The sequence below is a fragment of the Mizuhopecten yessoensis genome, unplaced genomic scaffold (genome assembly GCF_002113885.1).
Source record: "Mizuhopecten yessoensis strain PY_sf001 unplaced genomic scaffold, ASM211388v2 scaffold716149, whole genome shotgun sequence".
NCBI classification, from domain to species: Eukaryota; Metazoa; Mollusca; class Bivalvia; order Pectinida; family Pectinidae; genus Mizuhopecten; species Mizuhopecten yessoensis.
The window spans coordinates 24,783-48,898 of NW_018479972.1; the positions used below are offsets into that span (position 1 = coordinate 24,783).

Sequence of the window (24,116 nt, forward strand, 5' to 3'; positions counted from 1 at the left end):
CAGATAAAGTACATTACTTTAGTGTTCATACGACCAAACACACTATGCAACCGATTCTATTTAAGGAACATTTTACACGTACATATGCATATATCATTACATGTATATGCAACTATTACTGTATTGAAATTCTAAATTTGTTACATATTTTGATTACACATGCAAGGTTGAACTTATTGTAGGTATTGTTATACTTTTTCATTCTGTAACCTTTATATGTTTTGAGTTGTCCTGCAGGGAGAATGCATGGGCGGGACTAAAAAAAATCTTGTACATCGACAACAAACAATATTCTTTTTAGCATATACATGTAGTTCAGTGGAAAACCTAAAATAAGACCAGTGATTGACAAAGACCCATATTGTTGTTTCTCATTATAATATAACCTTCCAATGCACATCTATTCTATGTTTTTGTACTGGTTTAAGTCCAAAAATGTGTTGAACATTTAACAGTGAAAAAGAAACAAATTGTAACTCTTCACTGTAGTAAAGCATACGTATGTATATACTTTCATAGAGTGAATAATTCTTTAAATTATACAGCTAATTAATGTTATGAATAACCCTTTTTAACCTATTTTTACTGATCCTGAAATCCTGCTTCTCATGGATAGACAACAAATGGAATTTCCCCATACACTCAACACATTTGTGTAAAAACTAACATTAGACAGGTGTTAAAGGTGTTAAACCAACACAAACAATGTTTTCACTTGCTGTGTGTTTTGTGATTTTACCCATTTTTGGAAAAATAAATGAGCACACACTGACACTGGATTAAACATATCTGCCAAAAATAGGGTTCATTGCAAAAGTGAAGAAGAGAGAAAAAAGAAAAATTGCATTTAACTCTGGTCTCATAACAATGTTTGATACAGGAGGTCCAGTGGCTTATCTTTATTCTATAATCCATATATCAGGGGAAATCCTGGGATTTGAGAGCAATGGGTCATTTTTAGCAATATTTAGAGTCAAACTTTAGAGGGGCCATTCTATGTAAAATTAAAAGAAAATTGGAATATGGAGGAGTCAATTTCAGTTTGTTTGAGTCAAATTGGTCCCATGACCTTCCACGATTATCCCTGTATATTCTGATTCATAAAACCCATTTTAATCAATCTTGTCATCCAATTTCACCTGACATTTGGTTTAACCAATTAATTTATGCTTCAACATTGGGTAATATAACTTCCATTTACCTCAAGTTCAATGTAGCAATTACACCAAAGACAGGAAATATATGAATTGTGATGTAATTAACTATATGCAGTTTTGGTAGTTATAAATTTTTAATTTATTTATGAAAATAAGTATTTGGTGAAATTAATGTTAATAATCTGTTGAGCTTTAAAATGCTTAGCATGCCAGATTTAACACAAACAAATAATTGACCTTTGTTGAAAAAGCAAATTCATACTAAAATAGAACCAGATTTGTAACTTTTTTGAAAGTACAGAAATAAATGGTTCATAATTATAAAAGAAAAGCATTTGCTTGTGCCATGTTCAGCTTTTTCACTAGTTCGTTTTTGGTGTGTGTGTGTTCTTCTTTTTCTCTCAATAATTTTGATCATTACAATGAAGCAAATCTACACAACCAAGGCGCTCCATGATGCACGTAGGTAACTTTTATCTGTCGCTCCATGTTGCCTTATGGGTGTGGCATTGTATTTAGTACTCCGTTAGTACCGGGAAAGGGTTTTATGAAGACCGAAGAGCAGACGATTTTGTCCAACAGAAAGTTAGAAACCGTTGATTATTTAGGCTTCATATGTTTCGTTTATTGATACTGCCTTTCCTTCAGAGACCACGATGAACTGACGGGAACACAATATTACTTATTATGCACATGAATTATACATGTTGGCCACATAACGACTCGCGGTGTACGTGACTTCGCATAGGTACCCCGAACATGTCAACATACAAAATTAAACGCCACATGCGATAGAGTTGCTCAATAGACAGTTATCTACCATAGAATGGTGAATATACGGACATAGGTTTGTCAACAACGTGAAATAGACCGAAACGTGAGTCGGAAAGTTGGGTTTCAACCTCCTAAACTGTTCTTTGTCAAATTCTTCATCAAGCTCGAATACATGGCAGCCATCTTTGTTGACTTAAGGAGCTCCTTAGCGATTTAAGTCTGGGTTGATGTGGCCTTAAATATTTAAGGGATTCCTTAAATTTAAGGAAGGATTTAAGTTAAGGAAGCTTCATGAAACGCAATTTTATTTAAGTTAAGGAAATTCCTTAATTGGCTAACATCCCCTTTAACACTATATACCGCAACACATGTAGTCATTATTATCCTTTGACTCTATTCTAAAGTGTCCAATCACTCACGCTAATCTTTGGACTCATCTCAGAAGTATGGTCCATACCATATTGCGTACGGATACATGCACATGTACATGTCTATTCCATTGAATAATATAATGTACCAGCGGCTTTCAATACAAAACTGAAACACTGTGTGCGATGCAATATCATCTAAAATAGTTACGCTTACTCCAAATCTATTATCAGGTGCTTACACTTTTTTATTCAATATATTAAAATGTATACAGTATAATTTACATTTACATTTAAAACATTTACATGCTGTTATTATGAACTACCAGACAAAAATAAGGTTGCTTTCATCGAGATTTGCTTTCAACATGAATATCTACAAAATCGGTACTTGTTTGTAAGACTTTTTTAATGTAGGGGTTGAAATATGTGTCAAAACGTTTTCAGAAAAAAGGACAGAATCAACACATTTTGTAGGTATGAAACATAACTTTAGGGAAATTATATTGAATAAAGAGTTGAGAAGTTGGGAATATAATCCATAATTTTACTACTCATAAAAACATTAGCTGGCAATTATTTGAGTAGGAGTCACTTTGTCAAGCCTTTAGCAACGAATGATAACGGTGAAGGAAAGTTAGGACGGTTTTCTCTCTACATCCAACTAAATAAGAATTTCATCTTACAAGGGTATCGGATGGTTTATAGAAGATTTGATATGCGTACAGGTCTGTTGATGATGACGGACGTATCCATGAATCTATCAACGATATGCATAGATCAATATGACAGAATGTTAGAAACAGATATGTGTAAAATAAAATGTGTATAATATAAGAATCTTTGCTTTTATTTAGTAATGTGTTTCCTTCTGACAGAGCTAATCTGATGCCGACTTTAAAGTGAAACCTTAATGAAATATCATGCTAAAGGCATCCAGCACATTATTCCAGCCGGTCACATTACACTACAAGGGGTAAACCGGTTGTTGGTATAATTCTAAACAGTTCATTACTGAACGTTATGGAGGGACAAACGACTATCGTTTTTAAGGATTTGTATTTTCCCGGCCTGACCGATTGCCTACCCCACTTGAGTAAAATTTCAATATGAATACTGAATGCGAAGCTTTGTCAGTCAAGGCACTAGGAAATAAAATGTTTATTAGGAAATAGAAAGAAAATATCTTTGAACACTGCTGCATGGTTCAGTCACAACATCAGATGCTTGGACCGCTTGAACGTGGAAATGTATAGCGTCACATGTCTGATCACTTGAAATTGTTCTGTGTATTACGGGTTCCTGTCATATTTTTGCCCCCTGCGAATTATCAATTATCAATGGAGTTACTAGTCAAGTTGGTAGAACTTACTACATAATTGTGATCAATCAAATAAAAATACTTCAAAATTTGATTTGTACGTATAACGATTGAGATGAAGTGAATACAATAGAGATTTATTTCATGTAACCATTTTAATAATGCATTCATTTAACTGTGCCAAGTCATGGGATGCAAACAGGAAAAGTATAGTTGCGTTCCATGAAAATAAGACATGATTGATATAGAAATAATGTGTTCATGCATGTGGCTTTAAAGAGACCATATTTAAAACCAACCTAAATAATGTTTAACGTATATTTCATTCTTAACACATTAAGGAGAATTTACAATAAATTAAAGAATATTCCGCGTTAGATTACAGTAATCAATGTACAATAAATCAATCCATCAATTTAGCCATTCTTATTGGCATCATAGACCAACAAGAGTACCGCGGGGCGGAACAAAATACGCCCGTCGAATGCCATATAGTGTTATATACTTTCTTATATTGAAATAAGATCTGCATCATTCTAAGAGTGGTTAGCTGATATGCTATAAAAAATGTAGGAGAAAATCTTCGGACAAAAAATCAAATACTGAAATGAACAAAGGGCAATAACTTTTGAAAATATTGTCGAATCAAAATTCTTTTAAGGGAGACACAGCTTCATATCATGATTATAATGTATATCAAGTTTCAAAGAGATCGGTTGAAAAATGTAGGAGGAGATCTCCGGACAAAATTCAAATACTGAAATGAACAAAGGGCAATAACTTTTGGAAAAATTGTCGAATCAAAATTCTTTTAAGGGAGACACAACTTCATATCATTATTATAATGTATACCAAGTTTCAAATAGATCGGTTGAAAAATGTAGGAGGAGATTGCCGGACAAACAAAGTTTACGCCGGACGGACGAACGGACAACGCCATACCATAATACTACCGTCAAATTTGACGGTCGTATAAAAATGATAAAATGCTAAATTGACATATCTAATAGCAGAAGAAGCGTGCCAAAACTTGAGAAGAATATCGCTATTTTAAATGGATTCGTTAAGGCATGCGAGACATTATATAAATCATCAAACTCTATATGGTATGTAAGAAAATAGCCATTAATTCCTCTTTGTTTTATATCTTATTAAAGTTTCACAACTCGAATGTGGTATTAACGCTGTTTTATCTTGTTGATAAGAAAATAGGAGTGAATGTTAGCGACACGGTACCTTGAATAGTTGCTAAGTAAACAAAATAATGACAACAACAATCTCAAAGTCGACAAAACGTCATATTCAGGATAAGTCAAATGATCCGATAGGCGAAAAAAAAACCAAGAGGCCCAGAGGGCCTGTATGGCTCACATGAATATGTTTAAAATAATTGGTATGAAGTAAAGATATAGCACTCCATGGTAGTACATATGAAATTTCAGAAAGATCCATCCAGTACTTGAGATATAGCGAGAACAAACTTCAAACAGAGCTCCACCCCTATGCCCCTAGGGGGGTCATACCCACCAATTATACAAAAGTGAGACCCCTTGGTCCAAGGATGCTCCAGACTAAATATGGATAAAATCCCTTAATTCCGATGGTCGAAGAAGCATTTTAAAGGTTTTACCTCTATTTCTCCTATTGGGCCCCACCCTTCTGCCCCCTGGAAGACTACACCCCCTGCTTATACAAAATTGAGTCCCCTTGGCCCAAGGATGCCCCAGACTAAATTAGGATAAAATCCCTTAATCCATATGGTAGAAGAAGGATTATAAAGGTTTTACTTCTATTTCCCCTATTGGGCCCCGCCCCTCAGGTCCCAGGGGGGCCACACCCACCATTTATACAAAATTAGTTCCCCTTTACCCAAGGATGCTCCACACCAAATAAGGACCAAATCCTTTCATTCCTACAGAAGAAGGATATTATAGAATTTGCTATATTTCCCCTATTGGGCCCCACCCCTCAGCCCCCAGGGGGCCACACCCACCGTTTATACAAAATTGAGTCCCCTTGGCCCAAGGATGCTCCAGACTAAATTAGGATAAAATCCCTTAATCCATATGGTAGAAGAAGGATTATAAAGGTTTTACTTCTATTTCCCCTATTGGGCCCCGCCCCTCAGGTCCCAGGGGGGCCACACCCACCATTTATACAAAATTAGTTCCCCTTTACCCAAGGATGCTCCACACCAAATAAGGACCAAATCCTTTCATTCCTACAGAAGAAGAAGGATTTTAAAGAATGATTTGCTATGATTCCGCTATTGGGCCCCGCCCCTCAGGTCCCTGGGGGGCCAGACCCACGGTTTATACAAAATTGGTTCCCCTTTGCCCAAGGATGCTTCAGACCAAATATGGAGCAAATCCTTTCATTCCTACAGAAGATGAAGGATATTATAGAATTTGCTATATTTCCCCTATTGGGCCACACCCCTCAGCCCCCAGGGGGCCACACCCACCGTTTATACAAAATTGGTTCCCCTTCACCCATGTATGCTACAAACCAAATATGGAATAAATCCTTTCATTCCTACAGAAGAAGAAGGATTTTAAAGAATAATTTGCTATATTTCCCCTATTGGGCCCCACCCCTCATGCCCCTGGCAAGCCAGAACCACGGTTTATACAAAATTTGTTCTCCTTCACCCAAGGATGCTTCAGACCAAATATGGAACAAATCCTTTCATTCCTACAGAAGAAGAAGGATATTATAGAATTTGCTATATTTCCCCTATTGGGCCCCACCCCTCAGCCCCCAGGGGGCCACACCCACCGTTTATACAAAATTGGTTCCCCTTCACCCATGGATGCTACAAACCAAATATGGAATAAATCCTTTCATTCCTACAGAAGAAGAAGGATTTTAAAGAATAATTTGTTGTTTTCCCTATTGGGCCCCACCCCTCAGGCGGGTCAGAACCACGGTTTATACAAAATTAGTTACCCTACACCCAAGGATGCTTCAGACCAAATATGGAGCAAATCCTTTCATTCCTACAGAAGAAGAAGGATATTAAAGAATTTGCTATATTTCCCCTATTTGGCCCCACCCCTCAGCCCCCAGGGGGCCACACCCACCGTTTATACAAAATTGGTTTCCCTTCACCCATGGATGCTCCAAACCAAATATGGAATAAATCCTTTCATTCCTACAGAAGAAGAAGGATTTAAAGAATAATTTGTTGTTTTCCCTATTGGGCCCCACCCCTCAGGCGGGTCAGAACCACGGTTTATACAAAATTGGTTACCCTACACCCAAGGATGCTTCAGACCAAATATGGAGCAAATCCTTTCATTCCTACAGAAGAAGAAGGATATTGAAGAATTTGCTATATTTCCTCTATTGGGCCCCACCCCTCAGCCCCCAGGGGGCCACACCCACCGTCTATACAAAATTGGTTTCCCTTCACCCAAGGATGCTACAAACCAAATATGGAATAAATCCTTTCATTCCTACAGAAGAAGAAGGAATTTAAAGAATTTGCCAAATTTCCCCTATTGGGCTCCGCCCCTCAGCCCCAAGGGGGCCAAACCCACCGTTTATACAAAATTGAGTCCCCTTGGCCCGAGGATGCTCCAGACTAAATTAGAATAAAATCCCTTAATCCCTACGGTAGAAGAAGGATTTTCAAGGTTTTACCTCTATTTCCCCTATTGGGCCCCGCCCCTCTGCCCCAGGGGGGCCACACCCACCGTTTATACAAAATTGAGTCCCCTTGGCCTAAGAATACACCAGACCAAATTTAGTCAAAATCTACTTGGCCGTTCAGGACTAGTAGCGTTTTAAAGGAAAAGTTGACAGACGGACAACGGACGGACGACGGACGCTGTTGTATGGCATAAGCTCACCATGGTCCTTTGGACCAGGTAAGCTAAAAATCAGAGACGCATCAGACTATGTGGATTGTAAGCCTTGTGTACAGGACTAGGCCTGAATGTTTTGTTGTGTGTAAGTTAGGGCTGAGGTAAGGTTTCTGTGGTATCACTTTACGAGTGTATGATTCATCCATCCGTAGTTATTGCTGGAAATGATATCATATACTTCTAAATATGGTATGCCACGTTAAATGAAGCACAGTATGAAATATATATTAACACTTAACTAGTAATGCTAGGATACCGGATGCGGTGATGTATTATTTTACAACCCTTCCCCCTCCCAACACATACTCCGGATGCTAACACTTGTAACCAGAGCTCTGACTTGAAACAGTGATCTCTGGACTGTATATGTGATTGCGGCTGTTTAGAAACATTAGATGTCGATGCAAAGAGAGTCGGGAATAATAGTCTGAGCATAAAGGCGTGGACAGAGACAGTAAAAGTTGATTAAAGAATAGTTCTTTTTTAAATTAGTTCTTACTAAAACAACAACACGAGACTACTAAGGTTATAATTTAGTCATACATATAGGCATTGATAAAAGTGCAATTTGCAACGTGTCCTTTTTATAATACTTACCATGTCTTCATATTTTAATGTAAATGTTAATACAAGAGGCCCAATGGGCCTGCATCGCTCACCTGGTATAAATCTCACACTTGTAACCTTAAAAGTGTTCTAAAATAAAGATACAGGCAAAATATCAGTAATTATGATTAAAATTCATTCAAAAGAGCCTGTTTATTTTTTTTAAAACATTTCACCCCTGTGATTGAAAGTCGAACAAAGTCATTATAATGAACAATTTGTATAGCCTTTTATCTCAGGATGCAACTTGCAAAGTATCAACATCCTGGGGCGCATGGTTATTCAGAAGAGGTCGTTTAAAGATTTTAAACAAATTTGACCCCTGTGACCTTGAATATAAGTCAAAGTCATTCACTTTAACAAACATAGTAGTCCTTGATCTTAGCATGCTACTGACTAAATATCAACATCCTGAGCCTTTTGGTTATTCAGAACAATATCTTTAAATATTTTGAACATATTTGCTCCTTGTGACCTTGAATATGATTCAAGGTCATACATTTAAACAAACTTGGTAGCCTTTGATCCAAGTATGCTACTGACTAAATATCATCACCCTTGGCATTTTGGTTATTCAGAAGTTGTTTAATGTTTTTAACATATTTGACCCCTGTGACCTTGAATATAGGGAAAGGTCATTCATTTGAACAAACTTGATAGCCCTTTACTCCAGCACGCTACTGGCCAAATATCATCACCCTGGGCATTTTGGTTATTCAGAAGAAGTTGTTTAAAGTTTCTAACATATTTGACCCCTTTGACCTTGAATATAAGTCAAAGTCATTCACTTTAACAAACATAGTAGTCCTTGATCCCAGCATGCTACTGACTAAATATTGTAACGTGACGGGGAGGAGGTTTCCAGAATACAAAATTTCACAGCAGAGTTCTATTTACAAGTTTATTTACACTTTATATACAACGTACAACATCACGGTCAGCATAGTCCATAACAACACATGAGAGAATCCCCTAGCTAATTTATCTCAGCTAAGCTATACAGGAGACAGCTTAATCACGTCTGTACTCCACTAGATCACTCCTCTTTCCTTCCGGACCCCACGCTGGTCTCCCCCCAGCTATTACTCCTAGGTGTACCTGAGGCCAGCCCTGTAGCAGTGACAGCTCCCATGACCTTAAAGGTCAACCCACTGGCTCAGCCATGTGCCAGCCTGCCTGCTATCAGTATGGTCCCCCCTCCCGGTGCCAATTAAAGCCTGTACTAAATACATGCCCCATCATCCTTATCAACCCATTACTCTTAACACAATATACACGATTAGGGATATACAAACACCAATTTATCACAATATCAACATCCTGAGCCTTTTGGTTATTCAGAACAAGTTGTTTATTTTATTTTTTTATATTTTGAACATATTTGCTCCTTGTGACCTTGAATATGATTCAAGGTCATACATTTAAAAAACTTGGCAACCCTTGATCCTAGTATGCTACTGACTAAATATCATCACCCTGGGCATTTTTGGTTATTCAGAAGAAGTTGTTTAATGTTTTAAACATATTTGACCCCTGTGACCTTGAATATGGGTGAAGGTCATTCATTTGAACAAACTTTGTAGCCCTTCATCTCAGCATGCTACTGGCCAAATATCATCACCCTGGGCATTTTGGTTATTCAGAAGAAGTTGTTTAAAGTTTTTAACATATTTGACCCCTGTGACCTTGAATATGGGTGAAGGTCATTCATTTGAACAAACTTGGTAGCCATTAATCTCAGCTTGCTACTGGCCAAATATCATCACCCTGGGCATTTTGGTTTTTGAAAAGAAGTTGTTTAAAGATTTTAACATATTTGACCCCTGTGACCTTGAATATGGGTGAAGGTCATTCATTTTTACAAACTTTGTAGCCCTTTATCCCAGTTTGCTTCTGGCCAAATATCATCACCCTAGGACTTTTGGTTATTAAGAAGAAGTCGTTTAAAGTAAAATATTGACGCCGGATGCCGGACGGACGACCGATGCCGCGCCATGGCATAAGCTCACTTGGCACTTCGTGCCAGGTGAGCTAATAGTCGAGCAAGCTGAATACATTTCAGTATCAATTTTTTTCACACGAGTCGGTTATACTTCCTTTATATCACGAAGAAATGGTGCGCATTCTACTTCGTCTTTTACTATTCTATGTTCATTCAATTCTTTCTTTTATTATAGATAATTTACATAACGTCTTTATTAATTTTGACGTCAATGTTAAAAGGTTGAAGGGAAAAAAAATGATTATGTTTAATTTATTTGGTCATTTGCTTTGTGAACATGATATATCAATAAGGTTTTCAGGGATGTCTAGCAGTGCTAACAGTAAATATATCTATGTTTTCAAATCATAACATTAAACTGATGTTTCCTACAAACAAAAGTTAAAAATCACTTACGTAATTGAGGTTTATTCTGTTGAATCCGAGACGTTATCTGAACAATTAAGTCTGAGTAGTAGGTTTTAATTTAGATCAAGTCTGTACACAGTATCTAGGTTAGGGCGGACCATCGGAATGTGACCCTTGACTCAAGTTCAACGCTTCACACGTGCACACACATGCTAATATACACATGTATACGTGTGGGAATTGTTGTAGTGATGTTGGAGTTAATTCCCTTTAATATTGCATATTGATATTTATTTGTAAAATTACCAATGCTATTTGGTCTGTTTTATTTCCTAGATAGGCTAAACTCAGATAGATAGCTCAGGAAGACATTGATATCGGTACATCACGATTTCATCAACAGCTTATAGCCAGTTTTTTGGAGGATTTGAAAAAGTATAGATTATAATGCCATTAAAGAAAGGGGTAGAATATTAAACAATTACCACGCAAGAATTAGACAGACAACCACAGAAAAATTAACTAAAAACTTACAGGACAAACCCGGTCATTCACAGATGCCAACTTTGGTTATGTTTAAACAAGAGGCCCAATGGGCCTGCCTGCATCGCTCACCTGGTATTAATCTCACACTTGTAATCTTAAAAGTGGACTAAAATACAAGTACAGGCAGAATATCAGTGTTTGATTCATAAGAACCAATTAAAAGATTTAAACATATGACGCATGTGACCTTGAATGTCGAACAAGAACATTAGGTTGAGAGTTGGTCAAGGTCATTCAATTAAACAAACTTGGTAGCCCTTCATCTCTGCAGGCTACAGGCCCAATATCAGTACCCTGGGCCTTTTGGTTATTGAGAAGAAGTTGTTTTTAGACTTTAAGACATTTGACCCTTATGACCTTGAAAGTAGGTCAAGGTCATTCATTGGAACAAACTTAGTAGCCCTTCATCCCAGCATGTTACAGCCCAATATTAGTACCCTTGGCCTTTTGGTTATTCAGAAGAAGTTGTTTGAAGATTTTTCGACATTTGACCCCTGTGACCTTAAAAGTGGGTCAAGGTCATTCATTTGAACAATCTTGGAAGCCCTTTATCCCAGCATGCTACAGGCCCAGTTTCAGTACCCTTGGACTGTTTGTTATTAAGAAGAAGTTGTTTAAAGTAAAATATTGACACCGAACACCGCACCACGGCATAAGCTCACTTGGCCCTTCGGACCAGGTGAGCTAAAAACAAAATAAAATTGACAAAAGATAAATTTGAAAACGTAAAAACTACAATCGATACAAGAAATTATATGTAAAATGATATATGCATTGCATTTAATATGTGTAGTTATAGCACAGCTAGTGAACAGGTAAGTAGTCTATAGCTTCCGTTTGGAATTTAAATTAGACAAAAGTATACATATTGGCCATTGTAAATAAGTATAGTTGTTGTGTGTTGATGTAACCCTTGTTAAACTATTACCCACTTTTTTATTAACACGCGATTTTCACATGCCTTTCTGACCATATTACATATTAGCTTAAATTTAGTAATTAAATAGCGCATCTATTTGACTGAGAGAAACTCATACAAGTAAGCCTTGTGAGCAGCGGACAAGAACTCGTCTACTTGAAAGCACAAACAGCTGATTGTGGTAATTTATAATACATAAAAGTGATTTAATTATATCAATAACAACTGTATTAGGATATGTTTGCTGGGCCAGTGCAATAGAATGTTGTATTTGATAAATCTGTACTCAGTATTCAGCTTGATCATGATAATAATATTTAATAGATATCGTTTATCGGATATATAAATATAAGAAATTGTTAATTGGATATAATATATATCATTGTTTCATATGAAGGATAGTGATTTATTAAATAAGTCAATTTTATATCATGTTATCATAATGTTTATAACAGATAGTTGAATAGGTCGTACGTATATTGTAGGTTTTTTCCGTCACTACAGCCTGATGAAGGGCCATAAACAGCTGGTCATGTGAAATATGCGAGGACAACCTACCACCTGATGGTCCAAACATTAGTCTGCCAACAGCATGCTTACCTGAGCCTGGGTGGTCGGGTAGAGGATAGTGCCATGTACCATGGTGGTCGGGTAGAGGATAGTGCCATGTACCAAACATGTACACAGTGTAGTAGTAGGAGTCTTTGTGACTAGCAGCTACAGTCATTATCAAAACAAAATACGTCGGAGTGACCGACCTAGGATTGGCTGGTCTGTGTGACCAATTGCAACATCGATCCTGAGATTAGCTGGTCTGTGTGACCAATGGTGACTCCCCATGTGATCTGTTACTTTATGGGAATGTTGGTTGAGAGGTGAACACACTACGGATGGACAGTATCATCAATGTCATCAACGATAAAGTGGAAGAGGATGGAAAAGTGCTACAAGAACTGTAGGATATTGTGTATTTAGCCAAAATCTGTCACATGTACAAATATCGTAATTCATTATTGTATAATAGAGAGAGAGAACCATTTTGTTTGTGTGTGTATGGCTGATATATATCCTTAATATCATGTATTGTAAATAAATTGTATCTCTGTATTTACGGTTCTTGCCTAATGTATAAGGGAATCAACATTCAAGTAATGCCGTTACAGTAATAACTATCATACAAGATACAAGAAACTTTATTTAACGTCGCATACAGATAAACAAGGAACATAAGCTCTTGAGAGCTATTATTGCGACAAACATGTTAACAATAACATAATATATTACAAGTAAAGGGAGATAATCACATATATTAATAGAAAAACAGTAATAATCATCACAGAAAAAGTATAGATATCCCAGGTTTCTAGTGATTGGGAGTCCCTTACCTACAAAGGCCCCCGGGATATATATATATAAAAATAGTGTTAATATATGAAAAGCATTAAATGTGATCACAGATAAGTAGTATTCAGAATAGGTAAATAAAAGACATAGTTAATAGTGAATGAATACTTGTATATCACACAAAAATTACTTAGGACTTAGGATTAAAACACTATGAAGTGGAATATACATACAATGCTAATATAGCAAAGAATAAAAATTTACAGAATATACACTATTATAGTGTGAAATAAAAATGATATCGAAATCAATTAACAAAATTTATCAAGGTTTGTAAAAAATTATATTTTAGAATATATGGAATTAAAATACAAATAAGATGCAGCAAAAATATAGAATAGAATTAAAACATATAAGAAATGAAATAAGACAATAAAAGTATCACACAATCCAAAATGTCAGGTGGCAGAGGTAACCAGGGTACAGTATGAAGTATCACTCTTTGCAGATATTGCAAAGGCAGATGGGTCATCCCAGGAATGGACCAGCCTCCTGAATTTTTTGAAGTTTTCAACTTTTCTGAAGTCATTTGGGAGACTGTTCCACACCCGGGCGGCCTCAAAAGCAAACGATTTATGTCCATACTTCACAGTGTTGACCCTGGGCACCTCTGCAGTATTTTCTTTCCTGAATTCATAATTAGACATCTTAATATTTACAAGATTATGAATATATTCAGGAGAAATTTTGTTTATAATTTTAAAAACCTCACAACCCATTTCCTTCAGGCGCCTTACATGAAGCCTGTCGCTGTTGGTAATACTGAGTAAGTGTCTGAAGGATGAGTTGTGATCATTATGTATAAACCTTAAAGCTCTTTCTTGTATCTTTTCTAGCTTCCCTGACACTCTTCATGGAACAAGAGTGCCAGACTAAAGGACAGTAGATAAAATTTGAAACAATAAAAGAATTATAAATTACAAGTCTACCTTGTTTGGTTAAAAAAACTCCCAATTCGCTTTAAAATGGACAATTGCCTTGAGGCTTTCCTACAAATTTCAGAGATATGAGCTTCAAAGTTTAAAAATGAATCAAAGTTCACACCTAAAAGTTTGATAACACTGTCAGGAACAATACCTATTTCGCCAATACTAAAAGACTGTATAGCATCTACCGATCGTTTACCTATACAAATGGCCTGGAATTTATAAGGCTTTCCATTCATCTGGTTTAATTTAAACCAGTCTATTAAATTTTGACAGTCATTTTCAATATTATGTTTAAAAGCATCTGGATCTTTATTCGATTCACTGACAGTATTGTCGTCTGCATAATTATATAATTTACAGGATGTCACATATAAAAACATATCATTTACAAATACATTAAAAAGCAAGGGTCCTAAAATAGAACCCATGGGTACCCCCTTCAGCACTTCCAGCCAGTCACCGCATTTGGAGCCAATTTTTACCTGCTACTTCCTGTTGCTCAGGTAGATGGACGCCAGGTTAACTGATCATGAGGCTTTGCTCAGGCCATAGGTCTCCAGCTTCCCGACCAACAAGTTATGAGGAAGACAGTCAAAGCCTTGGATAGGTCCATCAGTATGACAGCGACATACTCATGGTTGTCCAGGGCTCTACGCCAATCCTCAACAAGTCGCAACAGGGTGGATTGACACCCAAATCCTGGTCGGAAGGCTGCAAGGAAAAGATGAAAAACATTACTAAAAAAGGCAGTCAGTTGATCACACATGGTTCTTTCAAAAACATTCGAGATACAAGGTAAAATGCTGACTGGTCGGTAGTTTTGTTTATCTTTATATCGTTTTCTTAAAAACAGGAACTACCTGTGCCTCCTCGAGTCTGCAAGGGAACTCTGATCTATCAAAACAGTGGTGATGTCAGTACAACAGGCTCTAAGGAGTTTTGAAGATATCGATACCAGTGGCCTTCTTCGCCTTCACCTTAGGGATAGCCTTTTCAACCACGAAAGGAGAGACATGATTTAAACAAAACTTTGACTGATCATTATTGTGTGCCCTTATCTCTTTTAAAATAGTTTCATCAGAAGAATCTTCTGTACCAATATCAGAAGCAACATTTACATAAAAATTATTAAAAACATTGATGACCTCTGTTTGATCACTGATAATGGCTTCATTTTCCTTTAAAATTACATTATTGCATTGTGCAGAGCCCTTATTTGATAAAAATGGTTTAATGGAGGGCCAGAAATCTTTTGATTTGGGACCACCTGCACAGCTTTCGAAAAAATAGTTGCGCATAGAATGTTTATGTAATTTACACACATAATTTCTATGGTTACGATATGCCTCCCAATTAGAGTCTGATTTGCAACCAGTATATTTGTTAAAAAGCATACGTTTCTTATACACAGCTTTACGCAAGTTTGAATTAAAAAATTGACACCTTTTCTGTTTAATACTTTTTCTTTTACAGGAGCATGTTCATCAATAATGTCAGTGATATCTTATTCATGGGCCCAATTAATATCATCAAGAGCATAATTTGCCTGGAAAGGGATTTTACTTATATCATCACTGAAAGTTTTTTCATCAAAATGTTTTAGACATCTATATTTCCTCTTTTCTTTCATAACTGGTTTACATTTCCCTTTAAAAATAGTCCCAATCATATGATGCCAGTCACTAAGACCACAGTTAAAAGCAAACGTATTAAATAAAAAAGATGCACTGTTGCTTAAAATGACATCAACAGATGAGGTCTGCGAGTTTTTCATAAAACATGTTCGAGATTTACCGTAATTGTGTTTTTCATATCAAAGATATCACAAATATTGGATAATATATTGTCATTTACGTTCATGTCAACATTTAAATCTCCAACAAGCAAAGTATTATCATAATGTATGCTGACTCGATCTAGAGTCTGACATAAGTCGTCGTAGACGGTTCCGGGTTGTTTCGCCCCAAATCCTGTTCGCCGTAGGTTGTTTCGCCCTTAAACATTTTTTTAGGGCGAAACATTGTTTGGTATTTTCTTTTCATTTTTTTTGTTTTAATTCACAAATTAAGTCTTCTTAGTCTTTGATATCATTAAAATCAGTTTTATTAAAAAAAAATGTGTATGTGTTGTTTTCATGTACATTGTAAAGCAAATAACGGATTACATTATTTTCTTCACACCGACACACATTATAACATATAGTGAAATGAAACAAAAATGGTGTAGTTTTAATTACATTGCCGGGTATACAACAATATTATTTTTCCATGTTATCACATTTTGTCTAGTGTACACATAATCGTCGCGGTGTGACGATGTTTTCTTAACTTGATTCCTGCGCACGTTCATGTTGATTTTTGCTTATTGGAGATCATTTTGAGAAGTTTTGACCAATACAAATTAATATGCATATTTGAGTAGATAATTTTGAGTAGGTAACTTGTCATAAATAGGGCATTTCTCAATACTGTGTTATAATTCAACATTACGTAATGGATGATTTATGCATTTTGTGCGACTCCGTGGGACGTAGACAGCATGGTATTTCATGTGATATGTGTGACTGTTGGCAGCATAGAACCATCCAGACTGGTAAGTACATTATTATGCAAGTATATTAAATGTATTTTGGTAATTCCCTAAGTATATTGCCAACTTTTATTTCATAATTAAAATATACACATCTGCTTAACAATTAAAATATGTATCTTATCTACTTGGGGAATTATTTACATTTCGTATACGTCTCTAGAGAAACTATTAATTTATTATATTTTCATTATATGTCCATATCTTATCTAATTATTATACGTATCTATGTACTTAGAGAAATTAATTTAGTTTCATTATATGTCCATATCTATACGTATCTATGTACTTAAAGAAATTAATTTATTTTCATTATATGTCCATATCTTATCTATACATTATAAGTATTGTACATTTCGTATACGTTTCTATGTCCTTAGAGAAATTAATTTATTTTCATTTTATGTCCATATCTATACGTATCTATGTACTTAGAGAAATTAATTTAGTTTCATTATATGTCCATATCTATACGTATCTGTGGTTTTTTTAGGGCGAACGGGATTTGGGGCGAAACAACCCGCTCCTACAATGGCCCACTTACGATTATTAATAGTGACCTCAACTACTACGCTCTCGACTAAAGTTGACTCAAGATCTGGTCTTCTTCTGCAGGGGAGGTGGGAATTAACAAAACACATGAGACCACCACCATGTCCAGTTCCAACCTTCCTAAAAACCCTGAAACCTGTGGTTTCAAAATGGGCCTGATTGAACGAGTCGTTTAGTTTCGTCTCGCCTACGATCAGGATGTCAGCGAGGGAATTATGTAACACATCACTGAGTGCACTGAATTTGTAACGCAAACTATTAATGTTAATGTATGCTAGAATCACATTGCACGGATATTTACTTTGAATGTTGTTCATTTCCACATCTTCCGCGCTCGTGTTTACATCCGTATAAGACAAACTCGCCTCCCTGTCATCTCCCGGAGAGCAATGCAAGGGACGTTACTCTCAGATTCCCGTGACGGATCAGGGATGTGTATTGTACTAAAATCACTCGCAGCGCTTTCATTAAAAAACGAGTCAGTGCATTGGGGTAGAACACATGTGTTACAATACCAGCTAATATTCCAAGTATCCTTATAATTAGCTAATGTCATGTCAATACATTTCCTGTGAAACCATATGTAACAGTCAATACATCGTAAAGCATGTTGATTGGATTTTACGAACCACATGGAAATCTGATGGGGCCAGGGTTGGTCGACTACATCACTGAAACCAGAAAGCAATATTGTGAAAAATAGTAGGTTTTTTTTTCATTCTAATTTGGGCATTCAGAGAGAACAAAGAATGCATTGGCCCTGTGGTGAAGAGCGGATTTAGGTCCATCAGAGTCAGTACGGATCGTATTAGGCGCCGTGAAGAAGTAATGTAGGTCACTCAAAGAGAGTGAGAAACCCAACTAGAACCCTTGAGGAACAGATGTCAGCCTAAAACTATGACATTCGGAATAAGATTCATCAGTTCGTTATGATTAATAAAGTAATACAGCCGGGCTAAGTCTGTTTTCAACACAAACGGAATTAAAAACATATTTTGCGAGCTTTCGAAAATATCTGTTTCCTTTGTCAAGCAAAGATTATAATTTACCGGTTGTTTCGCTCTAAACCGCGGAAAACAACTCACTAAACCTTAATAGGCCGAATGAGTAAAGTCAGCTGTCATAAGAATGACACATTTCGCCGAATAGCACTCTAATACTGCAGGCAGTCACGTACGGGGACGGGTAACATATAATGATATTAACCCGGAAAACATCGATGATCGGAGAAACAACACAATAAATCAGCCATTAAAAACCATGCTAACACACACAATCACATCAAAGTCTAGAGCAACTCGAAGGTGCTTGAGAATGTCATTGCAGTTGTATCACCCAGTGCCATTTGTGTGTGCTTACGCGGGTCCCTGGCAAGAGAAGACATGCCTTACATAGAAGGATTTGTTGAACAAGTAATTTTTAAACGGTCAGGTAGTGGATTTCAGCGTCGTTTTCGGATCAGCATGATTGTGTTTAACCATGTATTGGATGAATTGCGAGTACCCCTCACTATAGTTACCAGGGTGGGTGGTTGCCAGTGCCCCCCGATCAACAATTGTACATATTGAAGTTTCATCTGACTAATCTGGATCGTCAACGGGAAGTATCTTGATACTTTGTGTGAGTGAATGGCTCGTCCTCAACTGTATCCGAAACGTGTCGGAATTACTTAGCAGAGCACGGGCCCATTATATTACTACCGAAGACAGACAGCAGGCAATAGCAGAAAGACTTGATCATGATGAAGCAAACGATTGTCCAGGTATAGTTGGGGCACTGAGCGGGACACGTACGTATACCGATTGTAAATCGCCCTGATGGCTAAAGTGATAAGTTCAATAGAAAAGGGTTTGCTTCTGTTCAACTACAGCGTGTAGTGGACTACCAGTTGTTAATAAGTAATGTCTATGTGAGGTGGCCAGCGGACTACCAGTTGTTAATAGGTAATGACTATGTGAGGTGGCCAGTGGACTACCAGTTGTTAATAAGTAATGTTTATGTGAGGTGGCCAGTGGACTACCAGTTTTTAATAAGTAATGTCTATGTGAGGTGGCCAGTAGACTACCAGTTGTTAATCAGTTGTTAATAAGTAATGTCTATGTGAGGTGGCCAGTGGAATACCAGTTGTCTATGTGAGGTGGCCATTGGACTACCAGTTGTCTATGTGAGGTGGCCATTGGACTACCAGTTGTCTATGTGAGGGGGCCAGTGGACTACCAGGTGTTAATAAGTAATGTCTATGTGAGGGGGCCAGTGGACTACCATTTGTTAATAGGTAATGTCTATGTGAGGGGGCCAGTGGACTACCATTTGTTAATAGGTAATGTCTATGTGAGGGGGCCAGTGGACTACCAGTTGTTAATAGGTAAAGTCTATGTGAGGTGGCCAGTGGACTACCGGTTGTTAATAAGTAATGTCTATGTGAGGGGGCCAGTGGACTACCATTTGTTAATAGGTAATGTCTATGTGAGGTTGCCAGTGGACTACCAGTTGTTAATAACTAATGTCTATGTGAGGTGGCCAGTGGCCTACCAGTTGTTAATAAGTAATGTTTATGTATATGTGAGGTGGCCAGTGGACTACCGGTTGTTAATAAGTAATGTCTATGTGAGGGGGCCAGTGGACTACCAGTTGTTAATACCAGTGGACTACCAGTTGTTAATAAGAAATGTCTATGTGAGGTGGCCAGTGGCCTACCAGTTGTTAATAAGTAATGTTTGAGTGAGGTGGCCAGTGGACTTCCAGTTTTTAATAAGTAATGTCTTTTTGAGGTGGCCAGTAGACTACCAGTTGTTAATAAGTAATGTGTATGTGAGGTGGCCAGTGGACTACCGGTTGTTAATAAGTAATGTCTATGTGAGGTGGAAAGTAGACGTCCAGTTGTTAATCAGTTGTTAATAAGTAATGTCTATGTATATGTGAGGTGGCCAGTGGACTACCAGGTGTCTATGTGAGGTGGCCAGTGGACTTCCAGTTTTTAATAAGTAATGTCTATGTGAGGTGGCTAGTGGACTACCAGTTGTTAATAAGTAATATCTATGTGAGGTGGCCAGTGGACTACCATTTGTTAATAGGTAATGTCTATGTGAGGTTATGTGAGGTGGCCAGTGGACTACCGGTTGTTAATAAGTAATGTCTATGTGAGGTGGGCAGTGGACTACCAGTTGTTAATAAGAAATGTCTATGTGAGGTGGCCAGTGGACAACCAGTTGTTAATAAGTAATGTCTATGTCTATGTGAGGTGGCCAGTGGAATACCAGTTGTCTATGTGAGGTGGCCATTGGACTACCAGTTGTCTATGTGAGGTGGCTGGCCAGTGGACTACCAGTTGTTAAGAAGTAATGTCTATGTGAGGTGGCCAATAGACTACCAGTTGTTAATCAGTTGTTAATAAGTAATGTCTATGCGAGGTGGCCAGTGGACTACCAGTTGCTAATAGGTAATGTCTATGTGAGGTGTCCAGTAGACTACCAGTTGATAATCAGTTGTTAATAAGTAATGTCTATGCGAGGTGGCCAGTGGACTACCAGTTGCTAATAGGTAATGTCTATAGGTGGCCAGTGGACTACCAGTTGTACTACCAGTTGTTAATAGGTAATGTCTATGTGAGGTTGCCAGTGGACTACCAGTTTTTAATAAGTAATGTCTAAGTGAGGTGGCCAGTAGACTACCAGTTGTTAATCAGTTGTTAATAAGTAATGTCTATGCGAGGTGGCCAGTGGACTACCAGTTGCTAATAGGTAATGTCTATGTGAGGTGTCCAGTGGACTACCAGTTTTTAATAAGTAGTGTCTATGTGAGGTGGCCAGTAGACTACCAGATGTTAATCAGTTGTTAATAAGTAATGTCTATGCGAGGTGGCCAGTGGACTACCAGTTGTTATTAAGTAATGTCTATGTGAGGTGGCCAGTTGACTACCAGTTGTTAATAAGTAAGGTCTATGTGAGGTGGCCAGTGGACTCCCAGTTTTTAATAAGTAATGTCTATGTGAGGCGGCCAGTAGACTACCAGTTGTTAATCAGTTGTTAATAAGTAAGGTCTATGTGAGGTGGCCAGTGGACTCCCAGTTGTCTATGTGAGGTGGCCAGTGGAATACCAGTTGTCTATGTGAGGTGGCCGGTGGACTACCAGTTGTCTATGTGAGATGGCCAGGGGACTACCAGTTGTCTATGAGAGGTGGCCAGTGGACTACCAGTTGTCTCAGTTGTTAATAGGTAATGTCTATGTCAGGTGGCCAGTGGACTACCAGTTGTCTCAGTTGTTAATAGGTAATGTCTATGTCAGGTGGCCAGTGGACTACCAGTTGTCTATGTGAGGTGGCCAGTGGACTACCAGTAGTCCATGTGAGGTGGCCAGTGGACTACCAGTTGTCTATGTGAGGTGGCCATTGGACTACCAGTTGTCTATGTGAGGTGGCCAGTGGAATACCAGTTGTCTATGTGAGGTGGCCAGTGGACTACCAGTTGTTAATAAGTAATGTCTATGTCTATGTGAGGTGGCCAGTGGACTACCAGTTATTAATAAGTAATGTCTATGTGAGGTGGCCAGTGGACTACCAGTTGCTAATAAGTAATGTCTATGTCTATGTGAGGTGTCCAGTGGACTACCAGTTGTCTATGTGAGGGGGCCAGTGGACTACCAGTTATTAATGAGTAATGTCTAGTTGAGGTGGCCAGTGGACTACCAGTTGCTAATAAGTAATGTCTATGTCTATGTGAGGTGTCCAGTGGACTACCAGTTGTCTATGTGAGGTGGCCAGTGGACTACCAGTTGTCTATATGAGGTGGCCAGTGGACTACCAGTAGTCTATGTGAGGTGGCCAGTGGACTATCAGTTGTCTAGGTGAGGTGGCCAGTGGACTACCAGTTGTCTATGTGAGGTGGCCAGGGGACTACCAGTTGTCTATGTGAGGTGGCCAGTGGACTACCAGTTGTCAATGTGAGGTGGCCCGGTAGCACCCACGACCCTTGTGTTTTGCAGAATTCGTATTTGTTTCGAAAAGCTGAAAATAGCGGAAAGGTAAAACCTTGGTTTTGACCTATTTAAGGGACACTGGACATTTAAACCCTTCACAAAAGCTTTACAACAGGACGTTTTCGTGTGGAACGTGCACATATGAAAGAGCAATTCAGGAGACTCCAGAATTGCATGCATGTGTTACAAATGTAGCAGCTGACTTTTATTAAGGTCTAAACCAAAGCACTCCGATCATAGTATTAAAAACATTTTTTTCCAATAATGAACAATTTTAAATGCAAAATAAATTATGATGACAAAATAAACATTTTACATTCCATTAAAATACATACTATAGTAAATTAATCATATGGTATTGTATATTTAATAAAAGTAGTACCTGTAGCGGCGTAGGGATATGTTACCACGGATCTGTCCAACACATTTAGGTTTTATCTCCGTTTTTCATAAACTTTTCAGGACATCGACTTCTACGGATCTAGCAGGGGGTAATGATAACTCAAGGTTAGTGCAAATCGCGATGATTAGATAACCCACCAGCAGAGACCACCTCAGTGTAGATTGACAGATGAACGTAACACATATGAATACAATAGCCACAGAAAGCCAAAACGGAATTAAACTTATAGGACTCATCAATGATGGCAGGGGTCAAACAGTTGGAAATCAAAATACTCGAAACTATGTTGAAATAGAGGGACAGTTAGGATAAGGGAGGCAAGCGGGAAGATGATTGTAGAAATGTTTGTTAGACTACTTACAGGATGATAATGTATTTTGATAAGGCTGTTATATCATTTTACCAGGAAACGTATTCAATATGATCTGGTTCAGAATAAAAGAGCTTATTTTACCAAGAAAAGCATTCAATATGATCTTCTTTGAGAAACGTGGGCTCAGTTTATACATTCTTGTTCACGATGTGAAAAAGCGTCATCTTTGAGAGTAGGAGGAGAGTCGAGTGGGCCAGTAGGAGTCAGAGTGGTCATTGGTTCTAATTAACGAGTTGTGTCAGCCGCAGCTGTACGTTTCAGTGAGTGTCTGCGGAGAGTAGTTGTTTATTTGCAATTTAAATGTAGAGACATATTACTTGGTTCTGGAGATCTTATTAAGATGTCAATTAAAGCTCGGACTGTTAGGGAGAAATGTTGATTGAGAATGACAAGTGGCATGGGAACAAAGGGTGGTCTGCGTTACAGTGGAGATAGGACAGGTTGTGTGTGTGGGGATAGAGTTCAGTTTAGTTTTGTGAGGTGCACGAGAGAGGATGTAACTATTGAGAGTTGTGGTACGAACGTTGGGGTGACAGCATGTGAGCAGTGAAAGTGTTGCGGTGTACGATATATGTAAGGTGACAGTACCAAAATCGGATCACCAAACCATCATTTTATTCACTTATTGAAAAATCTGAGGAGGAATTATGTTCATTTATTGTTGTATCAAAAGACGAATATCGAAATAAGAACCCGGGGCTCACTTGAGATATTTATAGAACGATCTGAAGTCACCAATCAGCGTTTCCAGTTTTTGCGAATGTCAGGACCCAAATCAGATCAAGGTTTGGATTTTGCAGTATCTTACACTTCAAATATATTTTTGTCAGTATATTAACATTTTATGATGATCTTTGGAATTTATATGAAAACAAGTATTTCTATATGGTAAATTTATTCCTATAGTTCAAACAGAATGCATAGTCGTCGCCCGCGTATTTAAAAAAAATGTATCAAAACACTGACATTTGAGTTTGAACTA

At 37.7% G+C, this 24,116-nt stretch overlaps 2 protein-coding genes across 11 annotated transcripts in view; one reads left to right on the forward strand and one right to left on the reverse strand.

The window, feature by feature from the left end:
- LOC110441849 overlaps positions 1-17,829 on the reverse strand; it is a 39,190-nt gene extending 21,361 nt beyond the window's left edge. For 2 of the 9 annotated variants that reach the window (XR_002461955.1, XR_002461951.1), the window contains exons 1-2: positions 17,377-17,822; positions 14,726-14,954 (exon numbers count right to left, since the gene is read on the reverse strand). Coding sequence is in view for 1 of the 9 variants with exons in the window: in XM_021485123.1 (XP_021340798.1) it covers positions 14,785-14,954; positions 17,377-17,701 (495 nt within the window). In the remaining 8 variants the exon portion in view is untranslated. Of the gene's footprint in view, positions 1-10,493; positions 11,069-13,948; positions 14,955-17,376 lie in introns of those variants that run through there. The other 7 variants (XR_002461954.1, XR_002461950.1, XR_002461958.1 and 4 more) reach the window with 6 other exon arrangements.
- LOC110441848 (transmembrane protein 177-like) overlaps positions 1-24,116 on the forward strand; it is a 52,480-nt gene that overhangs the window by 12,486 nt on the left and 15,878 nt on the right. The window contains exon 1 of one of the 2 annotated variants that reach the window (XM_021485119.1): positions 19,081-19,146. The exons of the other annotated variant lie outside the window; for it this stretch is intronic. Coding sequence (XP_021340794.1) covers positions 19,123-19,146 — 24 coding nt within the window. The 5' untranslated portion in view covers positions 19,081-19,122. Of the gene's footprint in view, positions 1-19,080; positions 19,147-24,116 lie in introns of those variants that run through there. 2 annotated transcript variants of the gene reach the window in all.